The sequence below is a fragment of the Toxotes jaculatrix genome, chromosome 2 (assembly GCF_017976425.1).
Source record: "Toxotes jaculatrix isolate fToxJac2 chromosome 2, fToxJac2.pri, whole genome shotgun sequence".
NCBI classification, from domain to species: Eukaryota; Metazoa; Chordata; class Actinopteri; family Toxotidae; genus Toxotes; species Toxotes jaculatrix.
The window spans coordinates 6946992-6965451 of record NC_054395.1 but is presented as its reverse complement, the minus strand read 5'-3'; the positions used below and the strand labels follow the sequence as shown (position 1 = coordinate 6965451).

Sequence of the window (18460 nt, the reverse complement as noted above, 5' to 3'; positions counted from 1 at the left end):
AATCAGCGTTACCATAATCATAAAAATGAAACTCTAATCCATATGTACTGAATCATTTTTCTCCCATTCTATTGATTCCTCCATTGCTCCAAAATGTTGCACAGGTATCATCACCTTAAGATGCTCTTTACTTTTTTATCCATCATCCTGCTGATGTCATATCTTAAATCACAAAACTCGAGGGGAACATAATATGTCAGGAAGCTGATGTTCAGATTATTATTTATCTGTCGGGATGCTTCAGTGCAGCAGGTATGACTTACTCTGCATTCACTCCACGAGCACCTATGTCCCTGTGCTACAGTGTGAAGGACCATTTGAGCTTGGTGATTGATTGCTGTTGGGCTAATGATGTAGCAGAGGTGGATAGATGCGTAGCAAAGCGAGATGCCGACAAGTTCGACCACAGTCAACTTTTCTTCATCTACAAATAAAGGAAACACAGTGACTGTGGTCAACATCAGCCAGCGTTTCACTGGTTGTTAACAATGGATGGACTTCTTCTGACTACTGACTAGCAGTTGCTTGAGCTGCTTGCGGTGTGAACGCATGTTAAGGGCCACTCTTGTTGGCACTGTGATATTGGTTCCTATCATTGCTAACTTTCATACATATACAACACTGCAACCAAAGGAGAAGAACCAAAACAGACATCCACATTCCCAGAACGTCACTGTCTAAAACTCAACAAAGTGTTGTTTCTAAGGTCATAGAAAAGTGTCCGAGTTTGCCATCGCAGCACCAGGGGAGAGCGATGCTGCTGCTGCTGCTGCCGCTGCTGCAGAGAGGAGATACAGATATGGCCCTATGTTCCTTTAGTATCCAGAAAAGTACCCTGCTTTAATTCTGAAAAATGCTCAACAGTTCAAAGGCGTGTTGTTTCTTCAGACACGGTGTGTATGTGCCTGTTTTTTTTTGCTCTTTTTTTTTTTTTTTTGTCTTCCTCTGATTTCCCCAGAGTAGAAAAGCTATTTGTATACTCTGGGAAAAGTTTTCTGTCCTTGCCAGTCAGAGCAGTCAGTTTGAATGTCCTTAATCTTGTATTCGTCCATCTCTGTCACAAACTGTCACTGCAGCTCCCAATTGAAAATGCTTGTTGAATGTGAAAAATAGTTTTTTACATCCCAGTATACAAGAGGAATCCATGAGTCGGACATAGAGATAGAAAAGTATCTGTGATCTGTGGATCCAATCCTTCTGCTGTTGTCTGTGTTTATGCACATACATGAATAAAATATCAATGCCGGTTTGCATTTATTCCTGCGTGTGTGTGTGTTAGTGTGTGTGTGCATGTGTCACACTGTCTCCTGTAAGCAGAGGGCTTCCACAGCATTACTGGGTCCCTGGGCAACGCCACCAATGACAAAGAGCATGTTGGTTGTCTGCAGGAGGGCAGAGGAGCAGCGTGCAGTGGGCAGAGGCACCACATATTCCCAACGCCGCTTCACTGGGTTGTAGCTCTCCACCGTGCCCAACGGCGACGGCTCGTTACCTGCGAAATGGAAAGCAGACTGTGAGAATGGCAGGAGTTATGTTCAAATGTTGCATTAACCTTTAATTCACTGATAACAACTGGAAACATACAAATTCAAATCTCGATGTACTTACAGTTCTTTCTTTTTCCGGAGCAGACAACCAAGCCAAATATTGGCTTCTGAATATACATATAAACAAATGCATATTTACAAGACTCTAAATCCAAGATAACACCTCCTACAGCAGTGTCTTAAAGAATCCTCATGACTCAACTCCCCCTTGTTGTAATAAACACACTAAAATTGTCTTTTCAGTTTCCATCTTATAGAGAAGATTATTATAGCACAGTGCATGGAAAAAGCTGATTTGTAAAGATTGTACAGACAGTTGTGGCTCAGCACAGAAATCTGGTATTAAGTATTAAAATCAACTGTGGGTAAACACACCAGATTTACGAATACTATCTGCTTTTAAAGCTGCTCTGATAAATACTGTTACATGCAAATTGGACGAAAATTTGACTACAGACATCATGTAAGGTCATGCTAACTGCTTTCTAACTCCACACGCCAAGATTTTCCTCAGTTTTAAACCAGTAGTTTTTTACCTTAATCGACGCTCACCCACAGCTGCCTCTGGAGCTGCAAAAGGCTTTGTATCCAGCCATGCAGCTCCTCTTAGCTCTAGAGAGCATTTTAGCCTCTTTCAGCTCATTGTTTGGATTGGATTTTACAGTCTGCGACTTTACTGTTTTGATTCACTCTCAGAGTCAAAGAGCCAAATATTTCCCTCAGAGCTAAGAGAAGGTGGACCATGGACCATTGGACCATGAGGCAAGAAACATGACCCCTAATGCATCCAGCTCTGTGTCAGCGGGATGTATAAATGGACAACTGATTGCTTAACTTCATAAGGTGACAATAATATTGTCACTGCCCTCAAGTGGCTAAAAAAATCAATTAATGCAGTTTCAGATGTGAAGAAACTGTCTCTCTATTTGCTGCAACACAGGAAATAAAGGAATGAAAAAACGATAAAGTATTTGGCCACATTTAAAACAGTTCAAAGTTGAAATGTTTCAGTAGTACAACTTCAACAACTTCCCATATTTGGAGCTCTTATCTTTATTTCATTATTAGTGCTAACGCCCACATTTAACAAAAAACAAAAAATGTCTGTAAAATAAATAAATAACCTTTTTTGTTTGTTTCTTAAAACCTGGATGTTTAGTACAGCTTAATGTAAAAGCTGCCAATTAACTCTGGCTGTAGGTGGAATTATTGTTCTTTCACATAATTTAGAAATGCAAAGTAGCGAGACAAAGATTAATTTATATGCAAATGCAGGACATTCATTTCATGTACAGGTTCAGTATGTGATCCAGAGAAGGCTAACACCAACAGGTCTGCAACAAAATCACAGTAAGTCAAAACTGCAGAGCATTTTTAAAAATATAGCTTCAGTTTTGCCTAAGACATGTTTAGTCTCACCAAGGATTCTTCTTGTTCCTAAGCTCTGCTGTGATCTTCTTTTTTCCTCCCCTCTTTCTCTTCCCTTCCCCCTTCAGCCCCTCTCTTTCACCTCAGGTCCAATGCTCACTGTCATTATACATCAGCCAGCACTAAGTTGTTGCCGTTTCTATGGAGACCCACATCACAGCGAGTCCCCAAATGATATGGACTGGTGAGTGTAGAGTGCGTGTGTGTGTGTGTGTGCATCTGTCTGTCTAAGGAAGACTATTATCATCATTTTGTTGGAAGAACAAAGTGACAGTGTCGAGTCGGCCTATTCAAAGCAATCTGTGCCTGCTCAGGCTTCGGCTCCTTCCTCATTTTTTATGAAGACACACAAATTCACACCTATGACTACACACACACACACACACACGAGCACAGATAGGTACTCGTTGCTGCTCTTGGTGCTCAAAGGCTTCCTGTCCTTGCTTTGATTCTCAGCCCACAGACGTCATGTCAATTCACCAGACGCTCCTCTGCTCCCCCTGTTCTGCTCCCTTTTGACCTCCATTCCTCCTCTTTACCTCCATCCATTATCTCCTTTACACCTTTGTCTTTCTTCATAAAGTTCATTTTTCCCGACTCATCTTTCTTATACTTTTTTCTATTTTTCTTATCAAATTATTTCTCAGAAACAATTTTTCTTCTGCTTTATCTTGACGCTGCTCATCTGTCCTCCTCCTCCTGCTCTGTTCATCTCAGCTCTTCTTTCTTCTATCCTCTCCACTAACGCTCCGCTTTTCATCTCTCATTTTGCCTTCCCTTTTCCCCCTTTGATGTCTCCCGTCTCAAACTGTCTTCCTTTCTTCTGCTTCTGTCACCTCTCCAACTGGCTACCTCTGTTGCATTGTCCTTTGTCTCTCCTGCTCACTTGTTCTTTGCTTCCTCTGGAGAGAGCTGTCCTCTTTCTCCTCATCTCACCTCCTCATTGTTCACATACATACAGTACAGAACAGATTTGTTAGATTTTTAGCTGGTCACCAACACACACAAGATTATATCCCTTCTGAGATCACCAGTCATTGCGACTTATCCTCTGGGCACTGTTCAGTGTCTACACAATTTCATGGCAACCCATCCAACAGCTGTTGTGGCATTTCACTAAACAGTCAGCCTCATGGTGGCACAAGAGGATTAAGATATTTCAGTCTGAACCAAACTGGTGGGCTGATCAACCATCCAAATGACGGACCAACATTGTCATCCCTAAAAAAAACAAGCAGACAGAAGAGGAAGGCTAACTTCGAATATAGGCTCATGGTTCTTGAACGCAGCCGTGTGGTCTTGGTACCTCACCTGCAAACAGTCTCCTACTTAGTGCAGTCTACAATGGAACACACACGAACATGTGTGGACGAATTTATGTGGATTTTAAGTAACTTTACCTCGGCTCTTATTGTTGGACCTGGCTGCTGCTGCTTTGCCTGTGTGGCCTTACTTTTGTGTAACATTGTTTTATTTATCCCAAGAGATTTAAGAAACCTTTATACTTTCTTATTTTGTTATTATTTGAAATCTTTAGTAGATGGGCGGGTTTAGTGCTGGCTCTAAGCTTTTTTTGTTTTTTGCTTTGTTTTGTTTAATTATTGAAGTGGCAGTAGACTGCACAATCACCCCCTTTCTGGTTTTGCTGTGTTTGCTCTGTATGTGTTTTTTGGGTCTAAGTGCACGAGCATGTAATGGTGCTTTGCCCACCCCCACCCACCTTCTGCAACCGTAGACAAATATGAAGCACAACTGTGCTTTTTCTATGAGTTATTTGTCATTGCGGGTGTAAACCTAGTGAATCAATCTAATTTCAAATTGTATACATTTTATTTATTACTGAGTCTTATTGAGCTTTCTTCTCAGCTCGTCCTTGAGAAAAAAAAAGAAAGAAAAAACTTAAAACTCAAAACTGGGTAAGTTAAGACTTAGTTCACTTTAACATAATTTCTCCAGCTTTCTCCCTAACTTTTCTAACGAAGTGCTAACGATCACGAAAAGGCCAGGTACAACAATCCTTAATGACCCCCCAAGACTCAAGTGTGTCCCACAATAAGGGTTTTGTGTCTGAAGTGCAGACCTGTTTTCATCTGGGTTTGCACTGTTTTAATTATCTTCAGACAGAAAACCACCTGACTCTTCTGAGACACAATTATGAAAAGACACAACAGTCTCCATCACGTAACTTCTCTTTATATCAGGAGAATAGAGACTTTAATGCAGTGCATGCTGGGACGTATATGCAAATAAGCTAACAGTGTCTCTAAACAATTTAATTTGAGTCAAGTAAACAACCCACTGAATGTTTAGTCAACTGAACTCATGCTTATAAGAGCTGAAAGTGATCATTTTAATAACAGAACTTGAAACTGACAAATGTATCTAATTACATTAAGTCAACAATAAAAGAAGAATGTAATATAACTGAGTGAGATAGGACAAAGGATAGAGGAGTAAAACATTGGTTGTCCTGCATCCCACTACTAAAGAACACAAGTTAACAGAACTTTACTGCTCTGTAAAGAATCACAGATTAAGAACTGGAGTTATCAGGACCCACACACTTCATTAGTAAGAGACTATTTTCATTTGTTGGTCCAATTTCAAAACAGAGAAGTGACAAGCTCAGCACAGGGGAGTGATAAAAACTCATCCTGCTCTGAGGTGATCAACTGAAAATGTCCCCAAACTCCAGTGTTCCTCTGAACAGCTGCAGCTGTTCGAGAATACAAAAAGTCCCAGACAACATTTCACGCAATTCATCAGTCTGTATTTTATTTTTGTATTTTTTTTTCCATTTGCTCTAAATCTCAGTTTCATCCTCTACTGTTTCCATCTGTTTTTCACCGTCACTCATCCTGAAGCTTTCAAGTGTTTATCTGTCTTTTCTCTTCACCTCCCTCTGACCTGCTGCTGATTCTGTTTTCAGACAGTGAGACAAGAGCACAGAGCTTTAGGTCAGATGGAAACTACAACAAACCTGCGGCGGAGCTTGTGGTAGCGTTTGATCTGTGCTGTGAATGGTGTCATTACATGCCCTCTTTTCAGCGCTTATCATATTTGAATGGGCTGTACACAGCAACCAGATTGTGCAGCGATCATCCTTGACCTCCTTGCTGACTTTCTCCAGTTCTTTATAACTTTATAATGTTTGTGTGGAATAAAATAGAAAGTCGTCAGTGCCTCTCAGCATCAGCATCCTGATTCAAAACAGCATCATCTCAACATCTGCACTCTTGTTAGAGATAAAATGACTGGACACCACTGCACAGTGCAAGGCCGGCTCTCCTCCACACCAGCATGCTGTGCCTTACAAGGGTTCAGAACAGGTCAGCCACTGCTCAGTCCCAGCTGGCTGCTGGTGGTGGACCTACAGTCAGAGGTTGACCTCTGGACAATCACAGACAAGCTGCAGCTCAGGGAAGCTATGCTGCTGCAGGAGCGTTCAGTGCAGACACTGAGCAGGGAGGTTGTGTTTGAACACAGGACTGATCACAGCTATCATCAACTGGTGGCTTAGTCACTGCTTGTTGGATTTCAGCACTGATTCATTCAGAGAGATTATTTACCAAACTCAAAACCCAGTCATCATTTTCCCTTCTGTGCTTAACCCTCATTCAGTACATAAAATAGAGGAATCCCTCCTCTGTGCAGGAGGAGCTGAAAGCATGCTTCTATGCCGCTTGTTGTCTTTAAATGCAGCTCATTTAAAATAACATACTCATTCATAATCACTCTCAAAACCAGTCTATCTGTCTCTGCTCTGTTCGACCAAGGGCAGGGTTCACTTCCTCCACACACAGGGGGATGGACATCAGGGGCCACAGAGGCGAAAATGACATCTGATAAAGTCAAACACATAATTCAAGCGGACAACTTTCTGCCTACAGTGTGTGTTTGCCATAGCAAACTTCTTAGACTAATAACAAATTCCTGAACAAGGATCCAGAAGTCCACAGAGGCAGCGTTGATGTACATTAACTTTGCATTAACAATAAATCATGAACTTTGACTTCAGAGAAAGCAATTTGGCTGCAACAACTATTACATTTTAACCCTGGAACATAATTTATCTCAACAAAGAATTCAAACATTTGTTCCTCAATAAAACAGGTAGAGCAAGAACACTTCTGCCCATCTGGACTGTACTTGGCAAGATATGGACTTTGAAATGGAACAGTGCTTGGGTTGCGATTGTTGACGTTTCACAGTCCAAGCAGTGAGGAGTTGTGTTGTTCTCTTCTGTCATCCCAGATTTATTGGATTGTTTTGATTTGTTGTTACTGGATCCTGATTAACCCTATCAGACATCAGAACATGCTTTTAAAATTTGATTATCGTATTTCTTTCATAATGCAGTGACAGTGTCAGGACTCCTATGAGCTGCCTCTAGACTTAGGAGCTTGTTTTAGTACTGAGTTCCTCCTAACTCGGTCAGGGGCTGAATGTGGCCCCGGTACCTTGACGTACTATGTTTTTAATTCTAAACTACATCTTTAGCGTTTCATCATGTTATTCACAGAAACTGTTGCATCTCTGTTATCAACAAACCTTGAACCCGTGAACATGGCAGTGCTGCTCTTCCTTTACACAGAATGGCAGACTGGGTCACTGATTAGCTTCAGATGCAAAGCCTATCATGCATGCTGGATTTACCTGCTGATGCTTTGATGAACAGGGTAAGTCATTATGTCTATATATTTTTATGTCTCTGTCATTGTGTTATTTCTGGCCTTAGGCATCTTTTTAATAATACAGTCCATTGTAACAGGTTTAAAGTGATGCATGAGGGAAAAGTTGTGTCAGATGATCGTTAAGAAAACAAAGTATGAGTGGATGAATTTGAAGAATGAATTGAAGACCGTACGTGCACATCATGGTTAGGTGAGCAGTGTGTGTGTGTCTGTGTCCGTGTGTGTGTCTAAATTTCTGACAGATAATCTGATAATGAAATGATACGGCTAAGCAAATAATTGCATCTCAAGCTGGTCTCTACTGACGAATTCTAATTACAATTTACATGGAGATATCAAGTTGTCAGGGTCTCATCATGAACTAAATGGGGGAGGGGGGGTTGCAAAAATAAACAGGGGCAAGGAAGAAGAGAGGGACAGATACAGAGTGCGTGGGTGCAGATGGTGAAGACTGTGACACTGGTGTCACTCTAATGGACACACACACAGAGAAATACACAGACACTCACACACAGTGACAATCACACACACACATTGTTATTTCTGTGTGTGCAGAAGGAATCATCCTCTTACTGCACCTGAGCAGTTTCCTCATGAGGTTAAGATGTTTTTTTTTTAATGCTTATGACGTGTTTTCGCATTTTACACAAACTTAAAACACTGAAGCACAGAAAAGTTGTGCACCATTGTATCATAGGTCATGACATCAGGAGACCTTCCCGCGGGGCACCTTTTCAGCCAAAATAAAAGATTTTATTTTTTTTTAAAAAGGATTTGGGATTTGGATTTATTTTTCTGTACAGTTCTTCAACTCTGAATATGTCACTGTGCTATTTGTCTCTCTATAACAAACTGCAACAAAAACAGCTTTAACCTTGTTATTAACAAGCAGCAGTGACTCACCAAGCAGAGACAAGTCCTTTAGCTTGTTCAAGGTTTTTTTACTTTAAGGTATTTTTATAATTATTCTATCTTTATTAATTAATTTTACTTTTAACATGTTACATCTTTTCTTATAAAGGTTTACGTCTTTTTTATTTAAGTTTCATTATTCGTGAAATCTCAATGAGATCAAATGTCGAGACGAATGACGTGCAGTGCTGTGCAATAGTTTTATTCACTTGTGAAAAGTGCTGCACAGTGAGGACGCTTTCAAAAAATATTACCATGAATAGTTTTATACAAAGTGCAGTAAACAGAAAAAAACCTTGCTGTGATCATCCTTTCCCTTTAAAACAGAAGCAATCCTCCTACATACACTTGGAGCTTTTCAGTTTTTCAAGGTACTTTGGACATAGGTCGTTCTAAGCATCTTGGAGAACCTGCCACAGTTCTTCAGTGGATTTAGTCTGTCTCACTGCCCGTGTACAGTGATTTAAGAGTAACAGCAGCAGCAGCATGAGTGTACAGAATATCTCTACAATCTAATGTACATAACTCAGTGGAATATATAATGTTTTTCTTCTTTTCTGGTATAAAAATTTAAACCGAATTTTCAGGGGTTTTTTTTGTTTAAAATGAGTTTTGCTAACAAAATTCCTATTTAAAATGTTTTACTGCATCAAACAGAGGTTACAGATCAGAGTAGGAACACATTTATAACAGATGTTGGGAAAGCAGACTGTGACCTGGCACAGCAAGGCCTGGTAGAGCGGTAGAGCCAAATCCAGTTGCGTACAAGGTGGTACTGCCTTCATTGAAATGGGCATTTGTATGTACAGAGTAAATAATTTAGGGCCTAATAAAAAGTCTAGTGAGTTAGTTTATATTGTATATAAAACTTACATACACTATTTTAACCCTTCATCCTCTCTCTCTAATAATACACCCACAAAGACCCACAAAGCATCTGTATGGCAATTCTCTCTCTCTCTCTCTCTCTCTCTCTCTCTCTCTCTCTCTCTCTCTTTCTTTCTATATATATATATATATATATATATATATATACACACACACACACACACACTCTAGAGAGAGAAAGTGTGTATATATATATAGACACACACACATATATATATACACACACTCTAGAGACAGAGAGAGAGAGAGATAATTGCCATACAGATGCTTTGTGGGTCTTTGTGGGTGTATTATCCCTCTCACACTCCCCAAGTCAAAAGGCAGAAGACTGGAAATGTGCCACAAACCAGCTATGAATCACAAGACCAAAATATCCCCATGGATTAGATGGCAAGTCAGACTTACAGTTGACTCACACAGAGAATAATATAACAGCCAGTGCTTTTCATCATTTTCACGTTAGCACAACACAGACACGCGTCCATTTGCTCTCTTTCCTTTCTGTCTCTGTCACCTGCTGAATTTGCAACTGTCTCTCTCAGCAGAAGAAGATTGTTGTTTTCTCTCTTTCTATCCCTCTTTCTCTCACACACACAGTCTTAACAGATGCCAGGACGCATTATTGACTATCACTTAGAGGTGTGGACAGGGAAAAGCAGTTTAAATGTATTAGGCCTACATGGGAATGTGTTAAAAACAATCTAAGGACTGAGGTTGCAATCAATTAAAAACAATTTAAAGGTGAAGCAATTTTAATCACCTCTACAACATTGGTAATGCAACTGAGTATAGCTTAAGTAAATAAGTCCGTTGTTGAGATAACTGTTAGCCTCATGCATCATGAGCAGATTGCTTAAGCTAGTGTCCTTCCCTGTAACCTGTTAAGTGTTGTTGCACAGTGGGTCTCTGCTTTTCTCATCAGATGTTATCTCTTTGACACTATGGAAGAGAATAAACATGGTGGAAGTGAACTCTACGGGGCTGTAGCTCCACTATATGTAAAAACAGAGACAACCCTTCGTGCTTTGTGCCACAAGCACAAGCACAATTACAGGCAAATGACCAGTGTAGGAGCTGCTAATATTCTCAGAAATTGTCTCATATTTTTTTAAAATATCTATGTATCAACCTCAATTCAGATGTGATAGTAAAATAATTCCCATTCAGCATGGGCTGTGTTTGCACCAATAAAAAGAATCTGTCAGTAGATTTCTCTCTGTAAGTTTGGGGTTAACACCGGTTTGTGTGTGTACATGCAGTATATACAGTATGTGTGTGTGTGTGTGTGTGTAATCTTGCTGACGAATGCAGATGCACAAAAAAGAGAGTCAATATCTGCTTAAAAGCATGTCATCAAGGAAAAGAGCTGACCTCTGATTAATTTGTAGCTTTGCTCAGTGTCTCTTCACACTGTGTCTACTTTAACAAATGCAGCTCAGTCAAGGAGAAAATGGAGAGTTAATGGAAAATTAATTTAGTTGCGTGTGAGCACGTGTAGTGGCTGTGGTGTTTGTGATAAATCAGAGTTGTGGTGTTTGATTTGCTGTTTTGAATGCTGTATTGAATCAGTGCTGAAAAGAAACAGTCGGTAAGATGCAAGGCTTTAATGATGAAGACTAGCAACGCTTTTGGTTTAAAAATGGGTTTGCTTTTGCTTCAGCTGTCCATAAGCTAGTATTAGGATAATATCCTCAATTATCAATAATTACAATTAGCAGAGACACAATTTTGAGTTACTTAAATTACTGTAGTAGGTAATGGTAATGATTTCAGCATTTGCTTTGTCATTTTCAAAGAGGTCATTATAAAAACAAAGGAGAAATGGTTTATTATTTTACTTATTACTTATTTTCCACCTCTGTTTTAAAGAATCTGTCCCTCAATCAATCCATCTATTTTACATATGAAGCTCATAGACTCAGAGACAAAAAAAATTCAAATAGGAAGCTGCAAATGGGGGTGGAGACATGTGTTAACCAGGCATGGGGGGTATAAAGGAGACTTTCAACAGACAGCTAAAACCTGTAAGGTAAGGGTCATGAGTCTGACGGGGTAGCTGAGCTGGCACCGCCGCTAGTAAGTTAATTTGCTAACATGTTTACTGCCAGCTGATCACTACCAGCTGTGCAAGCTTCTAAATGATATCTCACACATCACACTGGGTGTGGGTTTAACAATGTGTGTTTCTAGTTGTAAAAGCAGAACTAAAAGCTTCATGCTCTCAAGAATGTTAGGATCTGTTTTATTCTGAAGCCTTGTCCCTTGTGTATCAGTCCCCAGTCTACTTCCTGGCTTTGTAATGATTCCCTCCTTTCTGATTGTCTGCCCCGCTCTGATTTGTGTCACCTGTTGTCAGTTAGCCCTAGTGTATATAATTCTCGTGGTTCCCCTGTCTCTGGGTCAGTTCGTCTGGGCCAACCTGTGTGTTACCAGTGTTCCTGCCCAAGTCTGTTCCTGTTCCTCACCCTTGTGTTTCCCCTCCTTTTTGGACTCACCTCTGTCACCTGTTTTCCCAAGTTAGTTTCCCAATTATTCCAGAGATTTTGAGTTTAATCAAAAGGACTTTTATTCACTCATCTGTCTGTCTTGGATCTCTGCATTTGGGTCCTTTCTCCCTCCTGTCCCTGGCTGCATAACGCATTACATTATCTCATTATCATACTAGTTCTCATATAGTTCTTTCTTTTTTTTTTGCATGGCTCAAATCTATAGACAATTATAATGTGATATGAGAAGAGAATTAAACAGAAGAGAATAAAGGCAATTAAAAGACAAAAGGTGTTGTGACAATGGACATCCTTCAGTACGATGACCGGGGGTTGTTATTCTGTCTCACCTCTCTTTCCTTCCTTCTTGGGTAAAACCACAGCGCTGTATTAATCTGACAGAAAAGAACACACTGAAAAAGAGGCAGAAAAGACTGGAGGTCCTGACCTAAACCACCGGCTGCGATGACCCTTCCTCCCAGGCATCCTGCCACAAAGTCAGCCCTCTTCTCCCTCATCCTGGACATTCGGCTGGGTTTGATCCAGATACCTGCCAGAGGAGAGAAAACAGTCAACTACAACAGAAAATGGAAGTTTCTCATTCCAAAGGTATTTTGAAGAAAAAACAACACTACATAGTTAAACAAGTACAAACATTACAGCTATATGTGATTGTTAAACATCTCATTCCAAAGCCATGGAGTTCCAGGTTCAAACCCCGGTCTGGGCTCTTCTGTGCGGAGTTAGCATGTTCTCCCTGTGCCTCCCCGTTTTTCTCCAGGTACTCCGGCTTCCTCCCACAATCCCAAAAACATGCACATTAGGTTAACTGGCTACATTGCTCCTATGTGTGTTAGCCTTGCGACTGACTGGCGACCAGTTCAGGGTGTAACCCGCCTCTCGCCTGTAGTCAGCTGGGACAGGCTGCAGCTCCCCCATGACCCTGACGGATCAAGCAGTATAGAAAATGGATGGATGGATGTATTAAGATTTTGACCAGATGACAACACGAACAGAAAAGTCAGGGGATCCCCACAGTTCCCCCCAAAGTTGTTAGAGTTCATCCTGAGGTGAACATGAATGATCCATGGTCATCTATCCAATGGTTGTTGAGATATTTCAGACCAGACCAAAGTGGTGTCACATCACTAGCATGGTTTTTAACAGTTTCCCTTAGGGGATCAATAAAGTAGATCCATCTATCTATGGTTAAAAATAGACAGACACAGTAGTGTAGTGTAGTGAGGTTAAGGCATCTCAGTACCTCATTCATTTAACTGAGTAAAACCTATCAAAATACTGACCACCAGTTACATGTATCAGCTGCAGGAGTTGTATCAGATTTGTGACGGAACAATACTGCAGGGCAGAGTTCGCAATTTACCAGCTAATCCTCGTTCTAACCTTCACATACGGTCATGAGCTTCTGAAGGTGACAGAAGAGTAAATACAAGTGGATAGAGCCCAGCCTCCTCAGGGTGGTTGTATCACTCTCACTGATGGGGTGAGGAGTTCATCGACTCCACAGAACTTCAGTCAAGTTGCTAGTCCCCCACACTGTGACGGGCAGGCTGACCTGGTTGCCTTCTTGTGGAATAAACGGCACCCTGGACAAATCCAAGAAACACTTAAAGAAAGTGGTGGAGGACATTTCTGGAGGGGAAAGGGACGTCTGATCTGCTCACTCTGCCACCATAGCTACACTTCCTGGGATAAGCAGCATGATAGTAGGGTGTACTGTAAAGACACTGATCAGTGGATAGATGGATGGGTGAACAAATGAGTTGTCATTTGACAACACAGTAAGCTTAGTTTCACAATGTCTCACAGGTGGAGGCCACTAAATGGTCACTGGAGAGCAGTTATCACACCTAACAGAGGGGTGTTTGTTTGTAAGTGTATTTCCACTGTAGCCGAGTCTCCCAGCACAGAGGAAACAGAATGCTAATTAAAACTTTGCCAACACTGAGCGCAACAGGGGCCAGAGAGAAGGCTGATGTAAAATGAGTTTGACAAAACAATCGCTTAAGTCCTTAAGAGGCAGGTGCTGCTGTTGTCTGAACTTTCATGCATACATATTCCCGATACTTTTCTGTTTACAGGAATTTTTGAACTGCTGTTAAAAGTTGCTGTGCATCACTGCCCGAGAGAATTAAAACAAAACATCACTTTGTTGGAAAAATCTGTTTTCTCATTTCTCTAAGCAATTACCACAGAGAAGGATAAGGGGATAAAAAAAAATATGCTCTCAAGAAATGAAGGAATCAATACATTTTCAAATATGTTTCTCATGTTCAGAAGCTAGATATATTCAGCAAATTTGATTTCCTATAAACAATGAATGGCTTGGGGAGAGGAGAGGAATATTTCTGAGATAAAGCAAATGTGTTGCAGTGCTGCTGTAGTGCTGGCTTTAGGGAAATAATGGCAGAGCTGCAGAGCAGCTAAATGGTAATCTCTGAGTCAGAGGAGGGGCAGGCAGAGCCACCAGAAGCTCACTAATAGATATGCTGGCTGCAACAGATCAGCTATTCAGCTGTGGAAAATGGAAAGGCCAGATAACATGCAAATATAGTGCAGATATACGGGAAGAGAGGAGTTCGGAGCTGAGCTTTCAAACAGGCATGCAAACTTGCAACTTTTACTGTTTCCTTCTTCTTCCCGCTGCCGTGTGTAGATAAACTGGCAGAAACAGCCATGACTGTGTTTTTGTCTAAGTGTCTCAGTTATCTCTGGATTCAGTCCAGCCTCTGCAGTTCTTCTCTGATGGAGTGATAAGTGCATGTGTGGTGTGTGTGCATGTGTGTGTGTGTATTGTATTGTATTGCATGGACCAATCCCGCATGTCACAGAATTTATAGTTTACCAGTCTGCGGTGCCTGTCACTGGATGTGGCTGTCTGTAAATACACAGAACTAAACAAGAAAATACATACACATACAAAACAGCACTAGCCTCTAGACCAGGGATGTCCAAACTGTTCCACAAAGGACCATGTGGCTGCAGGTTTTTGTTCCAACCAAGCAGCAGAACACCAGACTTGACTCATTTAATCAACTGATCTCAGTCTTCAGACAGTTGATTGGTCAAACTGTGTGCTCTTCATTGGTTGGAACAAAAACCTGCAGCCACATGGACCTTTGTGGAACAGTTTGGACACCCCTCCACTAGACTGATCCCAAAACTGATGCATCAGTACAAAACCTGGTGCCTACATTACCCACAAAGCGCTGTGATCACCTACAGTTAAGTCCGACATTCATGCGTCTCATGCTAGTAGTGGCTAATATAGCCTCAAGCTGCTGGCTTGAAAGCATGGCTACACAGATCCAGCCAGAACCACAGCTGATTCAGGCTGGTTCCTGAACTGCTTACAATTGGTCCAGAGGTTGTAGCTTCTACACTTTGGAACTGTCTCCCATTGGACTTAAGATCTGTGGATACTGTGGACCCATTTGTTTAATTTGTTTCTGTTTTTGGCTTGGCTTTATTTATATTTATTTGTTTCTTATTCTTTTCTTGTGAAGCACTTTGTGATGCTTGCTCTTGAGAGGTGCTATATGAACAAAAAATGACTTACTAAATGTAGGCGTTTTAGATACATTTAGAGAGCTTTAAATGTACTGGATGCTGGGACTCAATTTAGAATCAAACCCCTTTTCATAGTCCAGAAAAACCTTCCTGCACCACATCACCTTTATCAAACGAAAATGTGCAAGAGAGAAATGCTGTGTGTGTAGAGGGGAGGTGGTGTATGGGTGTGTTCTCACATAGTAGCCTGTCACATGTGCTTTCTCACACACAGCTTCTCACAAAGCTTTTCAAGCAGAAAGTGACCAAGAGGCAGAGCGAACCACTCTCCCATACAAAAAGGAGAAGTCACATGCAGCATTTTTCACTGCTGCTTTAACCTATAAGAGGACAAATGAGCCACTTTGAGGAGGGAACGCTGCCATTTGTCAGCACAAATTATTAATTCTATTGCCCCAGCCAGCTACAAAATTTGGGGAAAAGGAATGAGCAGTCCATAATTTATTTTGGCCGACATTCCTCCTGTTCCTGTTGAACGGAACGACTGCTGGGGCTGCGTATACACACACACACACACACAGACTTACTTACACTCACACTGTCTGCAGTGGTATACGAGAGCGGCTGAGTTGAGTGACGTGTGGGGCAGATATCTGTCTGGTGGACTCAGCTGGAGGAGAGGAGAGTGTGTTTATTTAAAGCTCAGAATCAATCCTTGTCCTTCTCCAGTTTTGCCCTCCCAGACACCAGCACTTCACTCTGTATCCATCACCGAGCTCAATACGACATGCACACACACGCACACAGAAAGGTACATGACGTGGAAGCACAAACACACACATTCATATTAAGACACGAGCCTTCAAAGAAATCCACATACACATAAGACACAGATAAGAGGAATCTAATATGAATGTAGATAGATGTGGACCCTTAGTGTATATACACAATTTCACCTGTGCATACAAAAACTCTCTCTCACTCTTCCTAATACAAACACACACACACACACACACACACACACACACACACACACACATGCACACGCACACTAAATCTGCCCAGTGTAAGGATACAGTTACACCCCACCTCGCCCCATTTCCAAATGTCATCACGAGGTAAAAATGGAAACAAATTGGTAAGGAAATGAGGTGATAACAGCAGCAGACCCTCTCTGGGATCACATTCTTGTAGATGACCAAAAATGCAATGAATATTTCAGGCACAAATCAAATGCTACACCGTGGCCATAGATTTGGATACGGACAGTAGAGACATGTCCATACGATTACCCAATTGTCCCTAGTACTTTATTTACCCATCTAAAACTATCTACCCCCCTCTGTGTTACTGGTACGATCTATGCAGCAAAGTTGCCAGGTTTGTGTGTTTTCAGCAAAATGTTGATTACTATGATAAAGAGTGAAGGACGGGGACATGGGGGAAACTTGTCTATGATCTGGCAACCTTCAGCTTCAAACTGCGTTACACATCGCTGACCAGCTGCAGTCCGGCAGTAGCAGTAGTGGAGTTGGTGATGAGCGGTGGTGATTCTAAAAGAGTATTTTTAGTTTAAAGTTTTCAAATGTCACAGAACTGAAAACATCTTCACTGGACAAAATAAAATCAGTTGATGTTTTATTTAAATGTCAGTGGTTAAGTGTTTGTTTAATTTGTGAAGAGACTATGTCTCCCAAGACATCAAGTCCATCCTAAAGAACTGAAATGTGAGTAACATTTGAGCTCAGCTGATATGAATGTATTGTAATCAATCATGTATCTTCCTTGAAATTAGCTGGAGAAATATTTACTATTTAATGCCTCCCTCCCCCTTTTCATGAATGAACCCAGAGCAGACTTTGTATTGCATGTGGGTCATTAAGACATGCACATTATTACATTATGTGTAAGTTAATTAGCTACAGTTTGTCTAACTGATTGTTCATGTCAGGCATCATTTTATTCTGAACATCCTGTCAGCAGCAGCCTGAGCAACACAGAGACACAGCTGCAGGCTCTCAGGTGAGCTCTGACAATCCTAGTGAAAGATCTTACCATAAGTTCAGGAGCTGAAAGAGTAAATAATACAAGAATAGGTTTTCTGACATAATTTAAAGAGGAGACTGGCTCTGTCATGAAACTCTTGAGTTGTGTTGCCGAAATCAACAAAATGAAAGAAAACGCAGAATCTCAGCTGAGATTTGAAAATGGCTCATAGCAGATAGCTGGTTCAAACAGAGGTAGGTAGGTAGCACACTGCCTACAGGGTTTTACACATTTCTTTTTTCTTGTAAATCTATGTCAAGTTTCAAATTTTAAAAACAAGTAAAATATATATTCAAAATCAGAATAAAAAAATGATACAAATCCAGTTTCAGGCAAGTTACATCAGGAAACACATTCACTAAATTCAAGTAAACTTTCAGCAGAGTCAGGCTCATTATGTGCACAGATGTGCATATGAATGAGAGACCATAAAAACAAGTTAATCTGCAGTTACTGCACTACCACAGAGAAACCAGAGGTGGGGAAAGCATCCAGTTTCTTTAGGTAAATGCAATACTCCATTACAAGGAAAGTCCTGCATTAAAAACATTACTTAAAAGTACATAAGTAACATAAGCAAATTGTACAAAGTATCAGAGTTTAAAGTACCCAATGCGGAAAAACATCCCCTGTCAATGTTAGATTATATACACTGTTATATCCTATACACTGTTATGTATTAGATCATTGGATATATTTTTCACCGACGCAAAAATGTGTAAGTATACAGTATTTCTACTGATGTTGATGGTAGAATATCTGTCATTTGTAAAACGCTGCCATAGAGATAACCATTATAATGGAATATTATTAGGTGGAGTTTGTATCTGTTATAAAATACATTTGCTTCTTGAATGTCCTAAATTCCATTTATGAAAAAGTACAATCCCAGTTGAACTGAAAAATGATACACATTATGAGGATACAA

General features: G+C 40.7%; 1 protein-coding gene across 1 annotated transcript in view; it reads right to left on the bottom strand.

Moving 5' to 3' along the window:
* Positions 1–1295: 1295 nt before the first annotated feature.
* The window catches only part of LOC121196054 (kelch domain-containing protein 8B-like), a 114800-nt gene continuing 97635 nt past the window's right edge, over positions 1296–18460 (bottom strand). The window contains exons 4-5 of the mRNA XM_041059829.1: positions 12404–12505; positions 1296–1492 (exon numbers count right to left, since the gene is read on the bottom strand). Coding sequence (XP_040915763.1) covers positions 1296–1492; positions 12404–12505 — 299 coding nt within the window. The remainder of the gene's footprint in view (positions 1493–12403; positions 12506–18460) is intronic.